Below are 22,462 nucleotides of genomic sequence, written 5' to 3' on the forward strand. Positions count from 1 at the left end.
ACCAACATTTGCCCAATCTTTAGACTGAAAATATGGCTAGCATTGGTTACCAGCCTGCTAGGCATTATGACCCATTCTATAGCATCTCTGACCCTTATTGCAGCTCTGCAAGGAAAACATGGAAACCAGGACGTAGCAGAGGAAGAAGCTGATACTCAAAGAAGTGAGCTGATAGATCCAAGACTACTCAGCCAGAAAGTGCTGGAACTGGGATCCACATTTATGCATTTCCAGCTGCAAAACTTGTACCTTATGCCTGTGCCTCTGGAGTGCTAAGGAGAGTTAGGTATGAGCTAGTAAAATCTGCCCATTACACAGGGGGAGAGGTGGGGCTTGAAGGACTTCTGTGTCCTGCTCAAAGTCAAACAAACAGCAAATGTGGGACTAACCTAAATGGAACAGACTTGCTTTCCTGCCTGAATTGCTTCCTAACAGCTAAAACATCGCAGGCTAAGGAACGGGAGAAGCTGCTCTGCCTCCCATTCCATCTTCCATGCCAACCACGATGCACTGACTCCTGGCCCAATCCCATCAAGCAGGCTTCCAGAAGTATGGAGAGAGTCGGCAGCAACTCTCTGCACTGTTCAATATGACTTGGAAAGTTAAATTAAATAACACAAAAAATGCAGTTCCTCCATTACAGTGACTACATTTGTTTTTGTTTTTTGCTTGTTTTGTTTTGTTGAGACAGATTTTTGCTCTTGTTGCCCAGGCTGGAGTGCAATGGCGCCATCTCGGCTCACCGCAACCTCCGCCTCTCAGGTTCAAGAGATTCTCCTGCCTCAGCCTTCCGAGCAGCTGGGATTATAGGCATACGCCACCACACCCAGTTAATTTTGTATTTTTAGTAGAGACGGGGTTTCTCCATGCTGGTCAGGCCGGTCTCGAACTCCCGACCTCAGGTGATCTGCCCGCCTCGGCCTCCCAAAGTGCTGGGATTACAGGCGTGAGCCACCGTACCCAGCAGTGACTGCATTTCAAAGACTCAACAGCCAGCACTGGCCAGCAGCTGCCAGATCAGATGGTACTGACGTAGCACGCTCCTGTCATGGCAGAAGCTTCTCATGGACGGCTACCAGTGGTCTGAGCTGGCCCCACACTCTAATGCCCCTTATGACCTGGGACACTTCACTTGGATCTACTCAGGAAAGGTGGAACACACCCGTTCTATTTGCTCTGGGTCCCAGGAAAGGCAACAAATTATTTCTATGAGCCACCTGCCAGAAATTGTAGCAGAGAGTCATGGAAAATTTGTTATTTACTTGAAAGGTGTTGTGGGATTTTTAAACTGTTTCTCTTGAGTTAATATTAGCTCCTATGCATCCTTCAATCCCAGCTAAAATTAGCCTCCTCTATGCGGCCTTTCTTGTGGGCTCGGGCTGCCTTCTGGTCCTCATTCTGTAAATCACTTTGCTTCATTAGGACAGTCTATTTGCAGAGCTGTCTCTCCACTAGTATTTCAGGGCTCTGAGGGTAGGACCAAGGTTTCCTATCTTTGTATCCTTGGCATCCAGAACAAAAGAGATACTGGAGGAAGTATACACTGAACTGGCAATATTCATCCATTAAAAAATACTAGTGTAAGAAATTATAACCAATGTATGTTTTTCTCAACCTGCAAACATCATTATATTATTTTATGGTGATTATTCACAGCCTAAAAATATAAAGCTCCCCAATACTGTGATCTTAGGGTGAGAAAATATAATTTTTTATTTTAACAATGATGACCTTGCCTGCCATCATTCTATTTATGGGAGAAATCTGGGTTTTTAAAACAGTGACATTGGTGACCCTAGGACATCTCGTGTGGTTTCTTCGCCACAGAACTTCTTGATTCTAAGTAGTTCAAAGGTCTTTTGATCCGTCTCCCTGAAAATAAATGCTGAGGATTCAACTACTGCCTGGAAAATTTAGCATTGGCCGCATTAATTGGAGAAAATCTGCCACCTACGCTGTCTGCCTCTAAAAAGTGGTGCCACTGTGGAAAAAGTCAGGGAGTGTTAGTTTCAATTCATCCTCCCAGTGACCAGGAACCACGAAACCCGCTCAGACCAACCTGGGCATCATCAATCCGCTCGGGGAGTCGGCCTTTTGTGATTCATTATTCTTTCCCCAAAATCAAATACTTGGCTTTCAAAAGGAAATGTCACAGAAATGCTATCTAAGTCAAACGAAAAATCAGAGCATTTCACCGCTTTTACATTTTAATCTACTCTCCTGTGTGCTCGTTTATGGATATCTCTTTTAGCCTCTAGCCAAATTCAAAATAAGAGAACCACATTTCTGAGCCAGTTAAATCACGGAGCTTCCAATAAAAGGAAAATTACTAACTTCTCAATTGAATTATTTACCCATAAATTTATTTTTAGAGACTTTTTCCATCTCCAGAAAGAAAGGAGCTCCTGATGAAGGCATAAGGAGTAGAATTGGGGTTGTATGTTTTCTTTCTTTTCTTCTATGTTATGATCTTTCCTCAATATTCCTTCTTTCTCACCTCTTTCCTCTTTTTCCGTCTTTTATTAGATATGTCTAGACTGAGTTTCAGCCAGAGTTGAGGCAGGAAGTCCACCAGGAAAGCCCAGGAGATGAAGCGGTGGATAGAGGTTAAAAACGTCCTTTTCTGCTTCCTTCAAAGTTCTTCTGTCTTTGATCCCCACTACAGTCAGGGCTACCCAGTTATTTGAACTTCTAATTTATTTAGATATATCTTAAACAATTGCAACTTCTAACTCAGCTCCCCAGGCACCAGGGAAGTTCTGGAGAGCAAAAGCCCAAGATCTAACTTCAAAAGCAGAAAACGATTGCTGAATTCCAGCTGGGTCATTGCTATTTCAGCTCGCTTTTGCCCTGGTTTTCTTTTGTAGAAGCTTCCAGCAATATCTTTAAAAATTAAAAAATTTGAAGGGCTACATCAGAAATGAATAATTCTGAAATTTGACTTTCAATATCTTACAAAAAGAAAAAAGGGAATGAAAGGAATTGTGGAAACCAGTCCATGCTTGCAAAGCTCAGAAGAACAAAGAAAATACGAGAGGAACAATGCCTTGAGATTTAAAAGCCTCAGAAACAGAAGTCATTATATGCAAGAAAATAATGTCCTTCAAAATTCAAGATTATTATTATGCTCTTCTATTTAGTGGATTCTTTTAAAACAAACTACAAAAGCTAAGAAGCTGGTATTTTGTTCCATTGAAAGGTTTCATGTCAATGTGATCCAGATATTTCATTTATGGATTTGAAAAAGCAACTGCAGAATAGATGTTGTAACAGAAATTTTCAACTGTAAGAAGAAGAATAAAAACATATTTCAAATCCTCAGAGGGAAACAGATCTGCTTTCCTTGATCTTTCCATAGAAACTATTGATGCTGAACCTACTGACTAACCAGCTTTTAGATGATCTGATATGATGTTACCAGCACTGGTAACACAGAAAGACAGCACTTCGGCTCTGCACTGTGGCTGCTTGGGGTTGGCTCCTGTGACACCATTTGTTTCCAGAAATCCCAGAGACCCTGAGGGAAGGACACACTCCCATTCAGCCACACCTGAACACAGGTCGGCAGCAGCCGAAAAAATGTTGACCAGGTGAGAAGAAAGGCAGCTGTGATTTGGGCTCTGTGGGTAACAGTCTTGCTCATTCTCCTGAGACAAGGGCCACATGGAGTCACTCCAGAGGGCTCGACACAGCAACACTTACCAGCTCCCACACAAGGCAGAAGCCATGCTTGCAAATGCAAAACGACACAACTCTGTTCACGTGCTTGGTGGCAACTTCTGATATGTACATGAACTCAGACAGGTTTACTTACTGGCACTCCCGCAACACCATCTCTGCCAGGCAAACCTCTGTCGCCCTTGGCCCCTGGCTGTCCTGGGAAACCTTTCGTTAGAGACAGGGAAAAAGACAGCAACACAGCATTCATGAGACACTTCTCAAAACCTTTTCTTAAGACTCAAAAGCATAAAAATCTGTATAGGAAGTGGATGATTGCTTGGATAATCCAAAGAGAGTAATAACTAAAATGCCCAAGATGGACTCAGAAAGGGAATAGGTGACCCGACGCACATGTACACCCGGAAGCAGGAATGCTTCCAGCACCCCACACCTGCCCCCCTGCCCACACACCCAGGGACCACTTAAAGGAAAAACATGAATTCCATTAACTGCTTGTGAGATAACAGAATCTGTGGCATGGAGGGAACTGTTATGCTGCTGTCTTTTATTAGGAAATCTTTATGAGGCCATCTTGATCATTCCCAGCAATGTGGACAAATCCTGGAAGTGGGGCCCAACATTCTTCTGATTATGCTTTAGGATTGGCTGCAGAAAATCAGGCCTTTCATGGAGTGAAATCCCTTTCACAGGAAAGATGCCAACACACCAAAGCAAACTCTGACCTGGTCCTTTTCACATGTGGGTCTTACCTATTTCTCCCGGGGGTCCCTGTGGCCCAGGAGGCCCCCGATATCCGTCTATATCACAGATGAGGCAACTCTCTCCTTTTTGACCTAAAAAAGAAAACACAAAGGTGCTTACATGTAACATGTGACCAGAAGTCTCCGCAGTGCACTGAGAGAACAGAAAAAGGCAAGGCTGTCGCTAACATATTACATCCAAACTTAGGTTTGCTCAGTGACAATGGCTCCTCCAGACAGCTCTCTGCTAATGGGTGGAAACTGCAGTCAAATGCACGTCCCTGTCTGTCAATGAACGGGCCCACTGCCCCCAGCAAGCGTCACGTGTGACCACAGATGCACTGCTTAAAGATCCAAGTTCTTCTCCCAGCGAAAAGACAGGGGCTGCCTCAGTAAAAAGTGGTCCAGAAATTCAACTGTGCCTATCAGCCTGAAAAGACTTGACTTTTGTAATTTTGTCTGTAATCTGAAAACTACCCATCCCCTTTCTCTTTGGTTGAGTGCTTAGTCCAGTTCATGGACTTCACTGGTTGGTGGACTTGGGAATAAGAAGCCACAAAAGCAAGAACACATATGTGATCCAGGACAGAAGAGGAGAGAGACTGCAGCCCTGAAAAAGGAGAGGAGATGCTCTTCTTTGGAAATTCTAACATCTAAAGTCTTGATTTTCAAGCCAAGCTCAGAGACCTTACATTGTCTTAGCTATTCCTGTGTCTTAAATATTGAAATGTCTGGCTTCTAGGCACAAATCAGGCATAATACAGAGCAAAAAGTGCTCGCAGAGAAGCCCATGCCAGGGACCTCAAGGCGGCGTGGCCATGTTCTTCCCATCCCTGCCCTGGCTGGCAGCCGCACGCGGGCACTGCTATTGCCCACTCTGCCCTGGGACGCCCCTCAGTCAGAAGTAAAACAGGGCCAGTGCAGGTAGGCCATGCCCCTGAAGTGTGGGAGCAGGCACATGGTTTCATTTTGAGCTCTTTCAGGAGGCAGAGCAGGAGCCCATCAGTGGAAGGGGCACGGTACAACACAGCTGAGAACCCAGCTAAGTTCTGGGCACTGGGGCATTCGTGGGTGTGTCTGTTAGCAAGGCTTCAGGTGGGTGGGGAGACAAGGTGCATTCCCAGCAGACGATGGAGTCGAAAGAGGAATGGGAAGACTCGAGAAGACAGATGCTTCTCCTAGGATCTGGGGGATGGATAGCTAAGATTGCAGTGTGAAGAACCTCTGGACGCTGGATCTGTCATAAAATGGAAGAGCCCATCTCACAAAGTACTGAGTGCCTGGTAACTAGAGCAGACAGACTCATTAAAACCCAAACTGTACACTGACTCAGATCAGTGGCACCCCTGTGATGACGCCCAAGATCACTTCCATTTTAGGTCCTGCAGTGTATGTGGCTGTCAGAATTCTAAGATGCTGGCTGAAACTTTCCCATGCATCATTTCTGTCTTAGACATTTGAAGACTAAAACATGTTTACAGTTCACAGGCAGAAATGGTACACAGTGGGGTTGATTTGAGGGACAGCCTCCTATTTGTCCTACTCTCGGGTTACCAACAGGCATATAAATATCAGAATATCCATTGCTTATTCCCCTCTAAGGCAGGACTGTTGATGCAGTGATAATCCACCTCTGTGTCTAGGATGGCGGAAGAGATAAATAAGTGTCCTGTGCGGGTAGTAAGGCAAACACTTGGAAAGATTAAAGATGGAACCGAGAGCCCAGAGTGAAGCTGGTTAATGCATCAACGGTAGATTTGCTCACACTGATGATGCAAACACCACTGGAAGAATTGGTGAGCATTCCACGTGCAGATTTTTGACTTGGCTTGAAGGAGGGAAGAGCATTCTTTGATAACAGAAGTCTCTTCTCAAACACTGAATGGAAAGATTGCGGTAACAAATCAGTCTGAGTTTTATCTGCTGACCACGCCCACTGTAGCAAGACTGACTTCACGGTCCTCGGAAAGGGAGAAAGGGCAAAACTCTGACTTTCAGGGCTGTCTCCACCTTTCCCACCCAGATCATCAACTAAGTTCCAGAAGATGCTTATTCTAGGAATAGATTTTGAAGAGGGTTCCACATCAAAGGAACCTACGCCCTAACTCTGCCCACCCTCACTTGGCTCCAAAGCCGGTAAGTATGTGGGAAAAAATCAGACGCACAGACACAACCACCATTAAAAAAAAAATCAAAATTTCTTACCTTTCTCTCCAATTTCACCTATAAATCCTGGCTGCCCTGGAATTCCAGGAGGACCCTGGTCACCTGGAGGTCCGGGCTGACATTCCACAATTCCATCTGAAATTGAGTTGTCAGAGTTATAGGATCATAGCTAGGTGTTTTTACCCTCTCCTAACTCAACCTCTATTATAAAACCAAAATATTTTAGGCTATTTGATAAGTGTTAGAAATTCAGCTTTAGTTTGTTTCAAAATCATCTTAGGCCATCCACCACTTGCAAAACATAATCACCACACACCACCCACCACTCACTCACCATCCCAAGCCATCACTGCCAACATTTCTATTTCACAAATTCTGAAGTATCTGTAGGTGCATCAGCCCTGTCCTGTATACTATTTCATTTCATCTTGCCAAGTGCCTACCATCACCCTTATTTTACAAATGAAGAAACTGAGGCTCAAGAAAGGCAAGTGATTTGTCCAGGGTCATGCATCTAGTCAAAGCTGAGACTAGAAAAATTTTCTTCCTTTTCTCCCCGTCTAACCCAATTTACAGCAAAACTAATCATTATTTTAGAGCTGCAGACTGCCCACGAGGAAATGCCTCAAATTGTTCACATTCAATTCTGAGCATCATTTATGTAAAGAGGCATAAAAATAAACTGCAGTAATGTACACACCATCTGTCCTAGGTTCTAGTAAAAAATATCAGTATTGTTTATTGTTTTATGATTTGGACACACTGAGATGGAGTTTATATTTCCTTCCCCAAGATCCTTGAAGAAAAAAGACACAGTGAACAACTTGGTATCCAGCATCCCTGCCCAGGCATAATCCTAACATTCACGCACCAGCACTGAAGGCCCTCCCCTCTCCCTTACAGGGTCTTCACCTAATGACAAAGTCATGGGCAGTCTCTGTTCAGCTGTCACCTGGACATCTTGAGTCCCTGACTATAGAAGGGCCCCAGGGTGTGGAGTGGGGCTGTGGGGCCCTCCCTCGGGCTTGAATGTATTAACCAAGGTCAACTCTCCAGCTCGCCCACCCCAGCTAGAACCAGAATGCCTAAAAAGATCCCACACCTTGTTTGATGACTTGGTTTAGAGCTCAGCAGAACAAGTTAGCTTCCGCTGTGTAGGAACTATGGGGCAGGTGCTTTTGCTTTGCTTGTTGCTTATGTGCTTAGGTGTCTTTCCCTGAGTTTCTCCCCACAAAGCACAGGAGGCAAGAAAGCCCAAGTGGGGTCGCCATGGGTCCCCCACGGCCACTGCTAGGGAACTGCTCCTGGTGACTCTGGTCCTGCCTGGCTCCTCGTTAGCCCTTCGACATTGGTGCAGCTGGCACCATCGTCTTAAACAAAGTGGACTCCATGTTTATGCTTCAAAGAGCAGCCCCTAAATTACTTTACTGAAAGAACCCACATCTCTCATCCCGGTGAGCCTAGGGTATACTAATTCCTTGACTCTAGAAATGTATGCTCAAGAATATTGAGAGACATGTAACTGTTATACTCCTTTTCCAGAACATAACTCCTGCCTGCTTCAGCTCAACCAGAATCCCTTCATATCCCTGACAAAAAAACAAAAACAAAAAACAAACAAACAAACAAACAAGAGTACATCCTCACCAAAGTCCATTTAAATTCATCTTATGCAGTGATTATTTCTGAGGAGTTCTAAAGTGCAAATCTAGAGTTTACATTTCACAACGCCTTCTCATCAAGGGTATCTGCAGCCACAGATGGTTTAGAGCTGGCTGTACCCACTTGAGACAAGAATGCAGTGGCAGAACTTACATGCACAAATGGCTGCATTGCGTGGTTAATGCTCTATCGATAGGTCCTGAGGTAGCAATGGCTTTAAGATGTAGCCTCTTTAACATACATTATAAATCTTAGTACAAATCTCATTTCTAAATTAGTACTCGATACTCTGTAATTGGGAATTACTTAATTTACGTGGACTAAAAAGGCCACCTAGAAAACCTGGAATAGTAAATATTACAATGTGTTCAGCTAACACATCCCATTCAATTAACAAGAGTGTAAAGTTCATATTTTTACATGACGTGTGTTTATATTTCATCACTTGCAAAATTACGAACATCCAAAAGAATGTCCTTTTCCCAGATTTCCCCACCATTGGCTCCCTCACCCCCTTCATGTCTTTGTAAATCACTCTGCTTAAAACCACAATCCCCTGCCCACCCCCCACCCCAGAACCCTCTGTTGACTCTCCTGCTTAAGTTTATCCCTGGACTTATCATCTCCTGCATTCCTGAGAATTCCCTTGTCTTGGGTAACCCCTGTCTGCCCCCATGGAATACTTGCTCCAGGATAGCAGGATCTGTTGAGTCTTGTCACCGCTGCTAGATCCCTGCCTGCTGCCTCCCAGGCACTCCCTTCCCCGCTGAATGAATCCGGAACCCAAAGGCCCCTTGGTCAGGGCTCACAACCTTCTCTCAGACACACAGAGAAAAGGAGCCTCTGGATTGAGTGTCTCCAGGACTGCAATATTTTATCTTCATTTCCCATGTTTTACACAATCACAAGAGCAGAGGAGAAAAGTTCCCCAAAGTCACACACGATCTGTTCTTTCTCCTACCCAAATTCATGCAGATCACATTCCCCATCGAAGCTGCCAGGCTGGAATCCATGGCTCCATCTAGTCCTGGCCCAGCCCCCAACAGTGGCCTCATCCATGAGAACTCCCTTTTGTAAAGATTTGCTTGAATTCTAGCAAATAAATCTTGCTGGGACTTGAAGCCTGTGAATCCTTTCTCAATCAACCCCACAGAGGATGCGTGTTTCAGGGACCCCACAGAGCACACGTTGGTTTTGATCCAGCAGGTTCCAAAGGCTGGCTCTAGGTACCTGAACACACTCCCATTGCACAGGTTAGCTTAAATCCTTGGAGATTTTCTTCGAATTTGCTTTGGTATTGTATTGGGACCACACGGCCGTCTTAATTGAGTCAAGACTTCCATGTTACATGTTCACCTTTTCTGGAATAAAAGCTGGCTTTTCTGGACTTTACTAATGTAATCTTTACCCATGTAATCCTGTCTTCCTTGTTTCTGGTGTGTGTGTGTGTGTGTGTGTGTGTGTGTGTGTGTGTGTCCTAGTATTCATTTGTATCTCTAGATGAAGAAGAATGCATTCTGTTTTCAATAAAAACTACATAACTCAACAGTTTTGCTTTTTAACTTTAGACGCCAGGAGTCTCAGAGGTGGTTAACATGTTATTTACTCCGTTAAACCAGCTTTATTTTGAAATTTTAACTATTGCTTTTGTAGCATGGTTCATTCTCTGAAGATTCCCTTAGAGGAATATGGATGATTAGAAGAATCCACGCCTTTCTATTACACTCTGGCTGTGGGGGACTATCACAGCCCCCAGCCTGGGTCTGCCCGGCACCCTGGCGTCTGCTTGCACCCCACATTAAACCATTTCTGAGGGAACTCACTTGTGTAGCCAGGCTGCCCAGGGGGCCCGGGGGAACCAGGAGGACCCGGGAGCCCATCTCTTCCACTTGGTCCTGGCAGAGATGTACCAGGAAATCCTCGGTCACCTTTTTCTCCTCTTTCACCAGGGAAGCCAGGGGCACCAGCCTGCCCAGGTACAGGGAGGCCTGCAACCAGACAGAAGCTCACATCAGTAACCTCAGGGCCACTTAGCAACTACAGCACAAACTCATTCTCCTAACTCTGTTCAAGGTAAAAATCCAACCAGACCATCACTGAAAAGGGAACTGCTTTAGACATGTAAAACCAAATTAAGCTGGCAGGTGTCTTGCCATTTCATGCTGACAGTCAAATGTTTCCTACAAATTAACTTCAAGGAACAGGGACTCATTACGTAGATATTAAAATCTGTGAATTTCTCTCAGTGCAAATAGTATTCCCAACATATTTTAAAAAGGCTGTAGAGGGTGCACTGCATTTCTACTTGGCCAATGAGGGCATAGAAATGTCATTCAACAAAGCTAAAGTGGACCTGGAGCAAAGGGATGGTCAGTGGGTTGGCAATCTAGAAGAAAGAGCAGAAAATCACAACTAAGGACACATAAGATGGTTCTGTAAAAGGGTTTGAAGTCAGAGTAGCCATTAGGTGTGAACATATCAGGGCAGGTTGGGCCACTGTAACTTTGTAAGGGGTAAGACCATGTGCCCCTGGGAGAGCTGAGGCCGGACGCAACGCTTGAGAGAGTGGTGGTGCAGGAGGCTGCATGGAGAAACCTCTGCTGCTTCCGTGAGGGACGCACCAGCTTCTGCTCCCAGCATCAGGCTGTGATGAGGAGAGTGTGAGAAAAAGGACAGTCGAGGGAAACAGGACGCAGGAAGACTTGGCAGGAATGAAGAGCAGCATGGAGAGGAGAGGGAAGAGGGCTGACCAAAGGGGCACAGAGCCTGAGACATCCAGCCTGTCACTGGGGAGAAAAGCCACAAGTGCAACATGCTCAAAGGCAGCCAAGGGCCTGAGGGGCGGCCCCTGTGGGCTTCCACAAAATACTGTGTGCCCTTCCTGAGTGGTGAAGGAGGGGCAGCATGTCCAATGGAGAGGAAAATGAAGGAACTACCCGGGCACGAGGCCAACCAGACCCTCAGGGTGAGGAGGACGGTCAGGGAGCTGGGAGCGGGCAGAGGCAATGGTCAAGGCCACAGGCGAGCCCAGGGCAGGACTGGACAGAGAGGAGCACAGCGACTTTGGGAGGGGGACGTGGGTAACTCCTCCAGCCAGAGCTTCAATGGCTTTTTATCAAGCGTCTGGGTTAAGAGACCACTAAGGGTTAGATAAAAGGCTGTAGACAGTAAACAAGGCTTCTGCGAGGAGACATGAAGTCACACATTCCCGAGAATCCAAGAATTAAGAAGAGACAGAAGGGATGCTTTTAAGGGTAGAGTCAGAGTTTTTACAGAAAAGAGAGAAAGTGGGAGTGGACGAAGGCCCTGCCCTGAGCCAGGCGTGGGCTGTGTGGGGTGTCGTCTGTTCCCAATAAAGGAAAAAAGGGGGCTCTGCAAGAACTTAGACCAGCTGGAAAGGAAAAAAATATAAAATAATAAACGGGGATAAAAATAAAAATAAATGTAAACATCAAAAACAAAGCAAAAAGCGTAAAGGCTGCGAACACTCCGTTGTGTGCCAATGCTAGGGCACGTGAGCATTTCCATCAGATGCTTATCGGGTCAGCTCTGGGACCTGGGAGAATACCACAGGTGCACATGCACACACGTGGACACACGTGCATCTGCACATATGGACAGAGACAACAGCGAGCCTCTGCAAAGCACAGTCTGCCAGGAAACACAGGTTGGCACGTCTGGAGTGACTGGAGAATGACTTCACCCTGAGGAGCCCCGGGGTCCAGGGAGGCAAGGCTGGGGCTGGGCACAGCAGCTGGAAGGGATTTTGTCCTGGAGTCTGATCTCCAGCTGGGGAACATTCCAGAGAGAGGGGAAAGTGGTCAGGACGCTGAGGAGGAAGGCGCCTGACTGTGCTAGAATCGGGGCTCTGTGGAAAGACAGGACCTGCTCAGTGGGAGCCGTGGGAAAAGAGGGGGGCAGGCTGGCTCTGGTGGGGTTACATCAGAGCTGGGCAGAATAGATCTGGATCCCTAGGAGAGACATAAGGGTGTACATGTTCATTAACATGCTAAGCGGTCACTTACAAAAGACAAGATACTTATCTATAAGCACTTGTCTACTCTGCTTTCATCACTAGAAAAGATGTAGTAAGATTGCTACCGATTGTGTGCAAATATCTAACATTCGTGATAAATTATATATTCAGAATATAAACAGCACAGAAGGTGTGCAAGTATGCTATAACAAATCAGTTAAGGAGTCTCACCTGGAGGTCCGGGTTGGCCTGGTAGTCCTGGGAAACCTGAAAAGAGAAAGAGAGTGTTGGATCAAACAGAACAGTTCACCCGTTTGTATACACTTCTTATTTCTCTACTGAAAGCCTTGCTTGGTGCATTGATAAGTGTCCATGGCCAAAGGGAACATAGAAAACAGAGTGGGAGACCACCCGAGCCCCCACTCCGGAAATGCATTGCTCTCAAAGCTACAGCGAAGGGCTCCTGAAGCCCGTTGTGACAGTGAAATAGGAACTTGGAGGAGACCTGGTCACAGACAGTCCTGCAAGGCCTGCAGATGCTTCCAAAATATGGAGGAACACAGGTCAAAACTAGACAAAAAGAGAGGAAGAAATAGAAAGCGGGGGGAGAGAGAGAGAAGGAAGAGGAGGAGGAAGAGGAGAAAGAGGAGGAGGAGGGGGAGGAGGAAGAGAAGGAGGGGGAGGAGGAAGAGAAGGAGGGGGAGGAGGAAGAGAAGGAGGGGGAGGAGGAAGAGAAGGAGGGGGAGGAGGAAGAGAAGGAGAGGGAGGAGGAAGAGAAGGAGGGGGAGGAGGAAGAGAAGGAGGGGGAGGAGGAAGAGGAGGAGGGGGAGGAGGAAGAGGAGGAGGGGGAGGAGGAAGAGAAGGAGAGGGAGGAGGAAGAGAAGGAGAGGGAGGAGGAAGAGAAGGAGAGGGAGGAGGAAGAGAAGGAGAGGGAGGAGGAAGAGAAGGAGAGGGAGGAGGAAGAGAAAGAGAGGGAGGAGGAAGAGAAGGAGGGGGAGGAGGAAGAGAAGGAGGGGGAGGAGGAAGAGAAGGAGGGGGAGGAGGAAGAGAAGGAGGGGGAGGAGGAAGAGGAGGAGGGGGAGGAGGAAGAGAAGGAGGGGGAGGAGGAAGAGAAGGAGAGGGAGGAGGAAGAGAAGGAGAGGGAGGAGGAAGAGAAGGAGAGGGAGGAGAAAGAGAAGGAGGGGAGGAGGAAGAGAAGGAGGGGGAGGAGGAAGAGAAGGAGGGGGAGGAGGAAGAGGAGGAGGAGGAAGAGGAGGAGGAGAGAAGGAGGGGGAGTAGGAGGAGGGGGGAAAAAGGCAAGAAAGCTACCTTTTGGGCCTGGCTCTCCTCTTGGCCCCGGAGTTCCAGGGTAGCCCCTCTCTCCTTTTTCTCCCAAAGGTCCTGTGCCTATAACCTGAATCGAGAAGGAAAAGGTGATCATCCCGTGGCATGGGAATGGCTAGTCCTGTATAGTAAAGCAGTATGAGTGAAGAAATGTACATATTTGTTTTTATTTCAAGAAATATGAAAGTGAAGTAGCAGCAATGGTAGCGGACAAGGAGGAAGGGGATAAGCCTCTAAAACATATGGGATAGGCCGGTGTGGTGGCTCATGCCTGTAATCCCAGCACTTTGGGAGGCTAAGGCAGGTGGATCACAAGGTCAGGAGTTCAAGACCAGCCTGGTCAATATGGTGAAACCCCGACTCTACTAAAAATACAAAAATTAGTCGGGCGTGGTGGCATATGCCTGTAATCCCAGCTACTTGGGAGGCTGAGACAGGAGAATCGCTCGAACCCAGGAGGTGGAGGTTGCATTGAGCTGAGATGGCACCACTGCACTCTGGCCTGGGTGACAGGGTGAGACTCTGTCTCAAACAAACAAACAAACAAAGAAACAAACAACAACAACAAAAGCATATGGAATAAACACGCTGTAACCATCCCTGCAAAGGATCCTGCCAGGCAGGCGGTTCTGCTTCCTTTTGTAATAGTTTGCCTGGCAGCAGCTTTTGTAACACTCCAGTGAGGTAAAGATGGAGTAACATCAATTTGAGGCTTAGATTTATAATTTCTAATTGTACATACAAGCCATAAACAGAATGTTTTACTTTACAACGTATTATGAGAGGAACACTCTTAAAAAAAAAAAAAAAAAAGTAGGGGCTTCCTTAAGGTCGCAAGACAAGAAGAGGCACTTTCGGCTCATTAACAAGGAGAAAATTCACTGGCCCTGATTCTAAATTAATGAAATTCAAGACAAGCGGCAAAGTCAACTTTTGCATATTACCTTTAAACAATAATTCCTTTCTATCAATTAATAGATATTATTAAAATGTGCCAATGTTAAATAGCTTGACTTAGTCATCCCACAAGTTATATATATAAAACATCATGATGTATACCATAAATATATACAATTTTTGTCTGTTAAAAAATGAAAGTAAAACCCTTCAATGTAAATCTTTAAATAAAATGGGCTGTGTGAACGCATTACCTGTGGCACTGCAAGGAAGGCAGCAAAGGAGAGAACAGTAACATTTTCATTATTTCAAAAAAGTCTGGGGGCAAAATGGCTAAAAAAATTAAAGCACAACTCTCTGACAGGACACTGAAAATGATCACCATGAAGATATATGCAAACATGATAATGCCCATTTTTAAATGTCACACACATCACTGACAAGTATGCAAAATATGTATGTTGACCAGTAGTAAAATGTTATTTGCAAAAATAAAAATTGTTTTACCAGGATAGTTAAATTGTAGATGACCTGTTTCTCTTACAAAAATTTTCCTCAGTGGACCATGTTTTTTTTAAAAAAGGTGTCAAGGCCAGGCACAGTGGCTCATGCCTGTAATCCCAGAACTTTGGGAGGCCAAGGTGGGTGGATCACCTGAGATCAGGAGTTCGAGACCAGCTTGGCCAACATAGTCAGGCCCTGTCTCTACTAAAAATACAAAAATTAGCTGGGCATGGTGGTGGGCACCTGCGATCGCAGCTACACGGGGGGCTGAGATGGGAGAATCGCTTGAACCCAGGAGGCAGAGGTTGCAGTGAGCCAAGATCGCACCACTGCACTCCAGCCTGGGCAACAGAGCAAGACTCCATTTCAAAAAAAAAAAAAAGGAGTCAAATATGTTGCTAATATTCTCATTCATGTGCAAACCTTTTCATTTTCAGTGATTTAAAGATGTGCAGAAATTATCAAAATATAATAAAAATAATAAACACTAAACTCCATACAACAAATTAGAAAATCATTTCAAGTAGCATGAACCACTTTACATAACAAATGCAATTCTAGAGACAGCTGTGGGCGTGTGCCCTGCATCTCCTCTCCTTCCTCCCCCAGCGCTCTCACAGACCCAGGGTCCTCTCCTTCCTCCCCCAGTGCTCTCACAGCCCCAGGCTCCTCTCCCTCCTCCCCCAATGCTCTCACAGCCCCAGGGTCCTCTCCCTCCTCCCCCCAGTGCTCTCACAGCCCCAGGCTCCTCTCCCTCCTCCCCCAGCGCTCTCACAGACCCAGGGTCCTCTCCTTCCTCCCCCAGTGCTCTCACAGCCCCAGGCTCCTCTCCCTCCTCCCCCAGCGCTCTCACAGACCCAGGCTCCTCTCCTTCCTCCCCCAGTGCTCTCACAGACCCAGGCTCCTCTCCTTCCTCCCCCAGTGCTCTCACAGACCCAGGCTCCTCTCCTTCCTCCCCCAGTGCTCTCACAGACCCAGGGTCCTCTCCTTCCTCCCCCAGCGCTCTCACAGCCCCAGGCTCCTCTCCTTCCTCCCCCCAGTGCTCTCACAGACCCAGGCTCCTCTCCCTCCTCCCCCAGCGCTCTCACAGACCCAGGCTCCTCTCCTTCCTCCCCCAGTGCTCTCACAGACCCAGGCTCCTCTCCCTCCTCCCCCAGCGCTCTCACAGCCCCAGGCTCCTCTCCTTCCTCCCCCCAGTGCTCTCACAGACCCAGGCTCCTCTCCCTCCTCCCCCAGCGCTCTCACACACCCAGGGTCCTCTCCTTCCTCCCCCAGCACTCTCACAGACCCAGGCTCCTCTCCTTCCTCCCCCAGTGCTCTCACAGACCCAGGCTCCTCTCCTTCCTCCCCCAGCGCTCTCACAGACCCAGGCTCCTCTCCTTCCTCCCCCAGCGCTCTCACAGACCCAGGGTCCTCTCCCTCCTCCCCCAGCGCTCTCACAGACCCAGGCTCCTCTCCTTCCTCCCCCAGCGCTCTCACACACCCAGGCTCCTCTCCTTCCTCCCCCAGTGCTCTCACAGACCCAGGCTCCTCTCCTTCCTCCCCCCAGTGCTCTCACAGACCCAGGCTCCTCTCCCTCCTCCCCCAGCGCTCTCACAGACCCAGGCTCCTCTCCTTCCTCCCCCAGTGCTCTCACAGACCCAGGCTCCTCTCCTTCCTCCCCCAGTGCTCTCACAGACCCAGGCTCCTCTCCTTCCTCCCCCAGTGCTCTCACAGACCCAGGGTCCTCTCCTTCCTCCCCCAGCGCTCTCACAGCCCCAGGCTCCTCTCCTTCCTCCCCCCAGTGCTCTCACAGACCCAGGCTCCTCTCCCTCCTCCCCCAGCGCTCTCACAGACCCAGGCTCCTCTCCTTCCTCCCCCAGCACTCTCACAGACCCAGGCTCCTCTCCTTCCTCCCCCAGTGCTCTCACAGACCCAGGCTCCTCTCCTTCCTCCCCCAGCGCTCTCACAGACCCAGGCTCCTCTCCTTCCTCCCCCAGCGCTCTCACAGACCCAGGGTCCTCTCCCTCCTCCCCCAGCGCTCTCACAGACCCAGGCTCCTCTCCTTCCTCCCCCAGCGCTCTCACAGACCCAGGCTCCTCTCCTTCCTCCCCCCAGTGCTCTCACAGACCCAGGCTCCTCTCCCTCCTCCCCCAATGCTCTCACAGACCCAGGCTCCTCTCCTTCCTCCCCCAGCGCTCTCACAGCCCCAGGCTCCTCTCCCTCCTCCCCCAGCGCTCTCACAGCCCCAGGCTCCTCTCCCTCCTCCCCCCAGTGTTCTCACAGCCCCAGGGTCCTCTCCTTCCTCCCCCAGCGCTCTCACAGACCCAGGGACAGCACTCTTACTCACAATTCCAGGGGGGCCAGGAGGACCTGCTTCACCCTTTTCTCCCTACAAAAGAAAAAATAACTTTCCTTGCATATTCTTACTATAAAGATTGTCTTGCAGAAAGCAGATTAAACATTTCTTCTGGTAAAACAGAGTGTGCCTACAGTAAATTAAAACTATTTTTCTCTCTTTAGTATCTCTCATTCTGTGACGATTACAACAAAAATGAATAGATTTCATTTTGCTTTGCACACGCATGACACATGAAAATAAAGATCGCTGCAAAATATAAGTTGGGGGCTAATTATTCTCCTTACAAAAGCCCAGATACTTGTCCCGTCAACTGCACACTTCCTCGGAAAACAGAATCATTGATGAGTGGAACTGGCAACCAGGGTTTTTCAATTTTAAAAAGAGAAATGAAATAAAATAATATAAAAGCATGATTTCCAAATACATTTTCTTAAATAAATCATTTTATATGATGTTTTTAGGTGAAGATTTTCTCAAATTTGCATTGGAGGTCATAATGTAAAATCTAATATTAACTGAAAACATTAGTGGATAAATTCTGATCACTTTAAGGTTTAATCTCATCCATAGTAGATGAAAAACTCAAAGAAATTAACCCTTTCATATCAAATATTTTTATACAAACATCATCGTAATGATTTAAACAGTCCAAAGATAGGTACATTTTACCATGAATGTATATATTTTCCTTTTAAATTAAGGCAGTAAACAAGAATTGAATGTTTTGATTTTTCTTCTATGAATACCAGAAGATTTTAGAAATATCTAGAGGACATAAATAAATATCTTAGCCACTATATTCTAAATATATCTACCATTTAAAATGTACAGGATTTTACTTCCTCAAAAAATTACAGCCAAGGGTTTCTTCCTTTTGTCCCTGGCTTTAATAAATTAACCGTAGGCTACTGAGGCCCTCCCCGCAGCTTTCCACTCGCCTTTGGTGATGACTATTCCAAAATTATCTCTTATATTAGTAAAGACTTACATTACCTAGTCTCATATTAAGAGAGAAAAATAAAGCAATAATGAGGTTTTTTTTTTTTCTGCCTGTCAGATTGACAAATATTTTTTAGATTTTTTTTTTTTTTTTTTTAGTTAGTTCCCCAACTAAAAGGGCCCTGGTTTGGCAGAAGGACTTTCTGGGGCAATTTGGTTGCATGTGGCAAAAATTTCAAAACAAGTGTCTGACTGTGGACCCCAATATTACGCTTTTAGGAATTTGACAGAGAAATGACCAGACAAGTGAGCAAAAATACTTGTAAGCATACAAATTTGGAAATGGCCTAAATACCACGCAACAAAAGGCATGGATGTTCACATCATAATTACACTGACGGCCACTGAAATAGATCCTCCTTCTATCATTACGTGAAAAAGCAAGATGTCTTGTTCACTATCACCTTTAAAAACTGCCTGCTTGTGTATGCACATAGGAACAAGGCGAACTCTGGCCACTTCTGAACAGGTAATAGAAAAAATTAGGTAAGCTTTCTTTACCTCATGATATCTTTCTGTATTTTCTATTGCTTTATGATCAGGAAAAAAATAATCTACTACCAAAAAAAGATATAAAAATTTGAATGAGTGGCACATTTCATATATTTTTATTTTTTAAAAAATCATGAACATAAAGGAAACCACTAAATTATGTTTTTACCCAGAAGAAGCATAAATAATTTTTTTCCCTTGAGTACACAGTCCTTTATTCTAGGAAAGAATAAATAGACTTCTGGGTTGAATTGGAAAGTGAAGATAAAGGCTCACAATAGTGCCAGCGTTTACCTGCGGGCCCTGGCGGCCTATGAGTCCTGGGTACCCGGGTTCACCAGGAAAACCCTGAAACCAAAGAGAGAAGCAGTAACCGTCAGAGGCCAGTGGCGGGAACAGTGAGCCTGCTTGTAAAAATCACAGAGAAACACTTACGGGACTCCCTTTTTCCCCTTTGTCACCATCTTTTCCGGGTTTGCCCTGTAGAATAAAGATGTAAACGTTAGTATTTAATAAATAATAGACCGGGTGCGGTGGCTCATGCCTGTAATCCCAGCACTTTGGGAGGCCGAGGTGGGTGGATCACCTGAGGTCAGGAGTTCGAGACCAGCCTGGCCAACATGGCGAAATCCCGTCTCCACTAAAAATACAAAAATTAGCTGGGTGTGGTGGCAGGTACCTGTAGTCCCACCTACTTGGGAGGCTGAGGCAGGAGAATCACTTGAACCCAGGAGGCAGAGGTTGCAGTGAGCCGAGATCACACCATTGCACTCCAGCCTGGGCAACAGAGTGAGACTCTGTCTCAAATATATATATATATGTATATATATATATAATAACGGATATAACACCAAAGCTCTGATTCAGATAGCTTAATATGTTGTCTCTCCTATGAAACACAAGTAAGGTAAATGAGGGCTCCATGTAAGTTGACAATACCACAGTAATAAGTAATATTGTATATGATGAATAATTATGAAACAGTTACAATACAAGAGAACTCCATTTTTAAAGAGCGGAGTCCGATGAGCTACAAGTCTTCTAAAACATGATTGTATCTTGGTAGCAAAGCTAACATTAGAGAAGTTTGCCTATTGGCAGCTGAGTATTTGCAAGCTTATGCAAATGCTTCATTTAATGCAGGTTTCCGCATGCTGCTTCCAGGTAGAAACCAGAACCATCCCAGCTGACTGGCAGTGGGGTGGGCCTCACGCCACCACCCTCCCTAAAGTGAAAAGCAACTCAGCCTCTCAGGCTTGTGGCTGTGCAAACACCACCTGGTGTTCTGGGTGGCAAGGTCCAACCAACCCGCTGCTCTTAGAGCAGGACCGAAGGTTTCAGGGATGGCCCAGGGCTCTTCAGAAGCCTCTTTGAACAGCCGGCGGTGGCACCTTCAGTGCTGGATCCTTAAACAGGGAAGGACCTCGCCTGCCTGGGAAGCCTTGCAACTGATATAGCTCAGGAGAGTCTCGGAAAAGCCCTTCGGGGCATGAAAGGGATAAACTAGAAGTCCCTACGAGCCTTCTCTGTTCTTGTGTTTCTGTGAATCTGCGATTTTCCGCATGGAAGGAGAATTGTTTTATGATAAAAGGACTTTGGAAAGCACTTACTCTGGGTCCTGGTTTTCCGGGTTCACCTTTCTCTCCGACCCCTGGCATCCCCTTAAACGAATGAAAAGACAAAGAGATTTATTCATCTATTTAAGCAAAATTTAAATTAGATAGATATTAAACTTAAGGTGAAATAAACTTGAAACTTAAATCTTTATGGTCTTTGACCTAAAAATGATAGGCAGAAATTGAGTACTGACCTGAAATCCAGGTTCACCTTTTTGGCCCTGAAAGAATTCAAGAGACAGATCAGCACTATCAAACAGCTGTATCATTTGTTATATGCTGCATTAAGCACACAGCAGAAAAAAAAAAAACCTTTTTCTGATATATTAACAAAGAAATTCATGTTGATCTCCAGCACTCACTTGGCATTGACTGGTATAAATGTAAGCAGGGCAGGGTTTATCATGCTTGACCCAAGATGACTGGCCCTGCCCCCCAGTCCAGCTCCCTCCTCCTGACCAACTTGGGGCACATTTAAGAAGCCCTGATCCAGCGGGGTGAGCCTCAGATCAGGCTTGGACCAACCCAGTTCCAGCTGTCTCTGCTCTCAAAGGTGCTCGTATTTTATGGAATGAACAGTCTACAAATCTGTTTTCCAGACCAGGATTGAATGTAGCTGGGAAAACTGAGTTTTGACCCATTTTCTCTTTGTCCTTTGGAATTTGTCCAAAATTAGAAAATCAGTATTCACTGGATGAAGCCCATTCATACCTTTTCTCCCTTGGTGGCGAAGTCTCCTTTTTCTTGAACTTGAGCTTGTCCTGGTACTCCCGGAGGCCCACTGACCCCTTGGTCACCCTGTCGACATAAAAATGTAAAATTAATTAGGCATGAAAACAATTATGCAGACATGAAAAATTGCAGAGAGAGGTAAAAGCCTAAAATAAAACACCTATTTTTAAAATGTAATTATACTCTATTCTATTCTAATCATCCTTGCCTCTGCAGAAAATCAAATTTCAATAGGAAGATGATACAACAAGTATCTAAACCCAGGAGGAGAATTTCACTTCTTCTATAGGCGGCCACTAGCTCAGGAATAACCATGGAATCTGAACACCTGCAAGACACCTCCGGACTTGCGTGCCCCTGTATAGTGTATACTGGCTTCTGATGGCACGGAGGAAAGGAATACAAACTGCCTAATAGAGTTTGAGAAAAAAGAAGGCATTTTAGGTAACCCCAGAATAAGACAACCATCAAGAGTCTCCCTCCTCGGGCATCCTAACTGCTGGGTACACCTAAAAATTACAACTGCATACATTTCAGAGTCACTATATTTGAAAGTTTATGAAAAGTCTGGGCCAAAATCTTGGGTGGCAAGCAGAGGCCACCTGCACGTCCAGATCCATCCAGGCCCCACTGTATTGGGCGCTCTGGTTGTAATTGCCTCCACCAGCTTGGATGTCAGAGGAGAATCTGGCCTTCCACAGGCTGGCTACAGCAATGGCAGGCATCCCTTCTTAGCCAGTGCCTGCTTCATTGGTCTGATCCAGGGAAACTCCTGGAGAGGATCAGGGACCCACCACTTGCCTCCTCTCTGCAGGATGAAGCCACCTGCTGTGTGGTCTGTGCCCTCCCGGCTCCACACTGCATCTCCTCCCACACCCACTTGGTCCTGGACCTGCCCACCTCTGAGAAGAGAGGCCGGTGGTGCGGGGCCACTGCCAACCGTGCTAGTCCTAATTCTCCTGGTGGTGGCCCTGGACATGCCCGCCTCTGAGAAGAGAGGCCGGTGGTGAGGGGCCGCTGCCCACCGTGCTAGTCCCAATTTCCTGGCGGTGGACTCCCGCTCTGCAGGGCTTACAGGGTTACTCATCTAATGGTCAAGTTCTAAATTTGACTCATAAATCCTAGGTCTGACCTCATCACTGACGAAGAAGAGTTTGAACTCTTTGTACAGATAATTGGAGTTAGTCTCGTTGTTCTCTGCTTGTCAGATCACAGAGCACTTCCATAAATTCTAGTGTACTGAATAAGCTAGAATAAATTCAATAATGCTGGCATTTTAAGGAAAACACTAACTACCAAATGCAAGAACATGCAGAGAAGAGTAACTATACTT

General features: G+C 46.3%; 1 protein-coding gene across 2 annotated transcripts in view; it reads right to left on the reverse strand.

Moving 5' to 3' along the window:
• COL4A1 (collagen type IV alpha 1 chain) overlaps positions 1-22,462 on the reverse strand; it is a 158,449-nt gene that overhangs the window by 39,093 nt on the left and 96,894 nt on the right. For both annotated transcript variants that reach the window (XM_016925527.4, XM_063792319.1), the window contains exons 13-24: positions 21,109-21,195; positions 20,592-20,618; positions 20,392-20,442; positions 19,217-19,261; positions 19,076-19,129; positions 17,279-17,320; positions 13,534-13,618; positions 12,457-12,492; positions 10,073-10,237; positions 6,627-6,722; positions 4,431-4,514; positions 3,815-3,885 (exon numbers count right to left, since the gene is read on the reverse strand). In XM_016925527.4, the coding sequence (XP_016781016.3) occupies positions 3,815-3,885; positions 4,431-4,514; positions 6,627-6,722; positions 10,073-10,237; positions 12,457-12,492; positions 13,534-13,618; positions 17,279-17,320; positions 19,076-19,129; positions 19,217-19,261; positions 20,392-20,442; positions 20,592-20,618; positions 21,109-21,195 (843 nt within the window). The remainder of the gene's footprint in view (positions 1-3,814; positions 3,886-4,430; positions 4,515-6,626; positions 6,723-10,072; positions 10,238-12,456; positions 12,493-13,533; positions 13,619-17,278; positions 17,321-19,075; positions 19,130-19,216; positions 19,262-20,391; positions 20,443-20,591; positions 20,619-21,108; positions 21,196-22,462) is intronic.

This window comes from Pan troglodytes, chromosome 14 (genome assembly GCF_028858775.2).
Source record: "Pan troglodytes isolate AG18354 chromosome 14, NHGRI_mPanTro3-v2.0_pri, whole genome shotgun sequence".
NCBI classification, from domain to species: Eukaryota; Metazoa; Chordata; class Mammalia; order Primates; family Hominidae; genus Pan; species Pan troglodytes.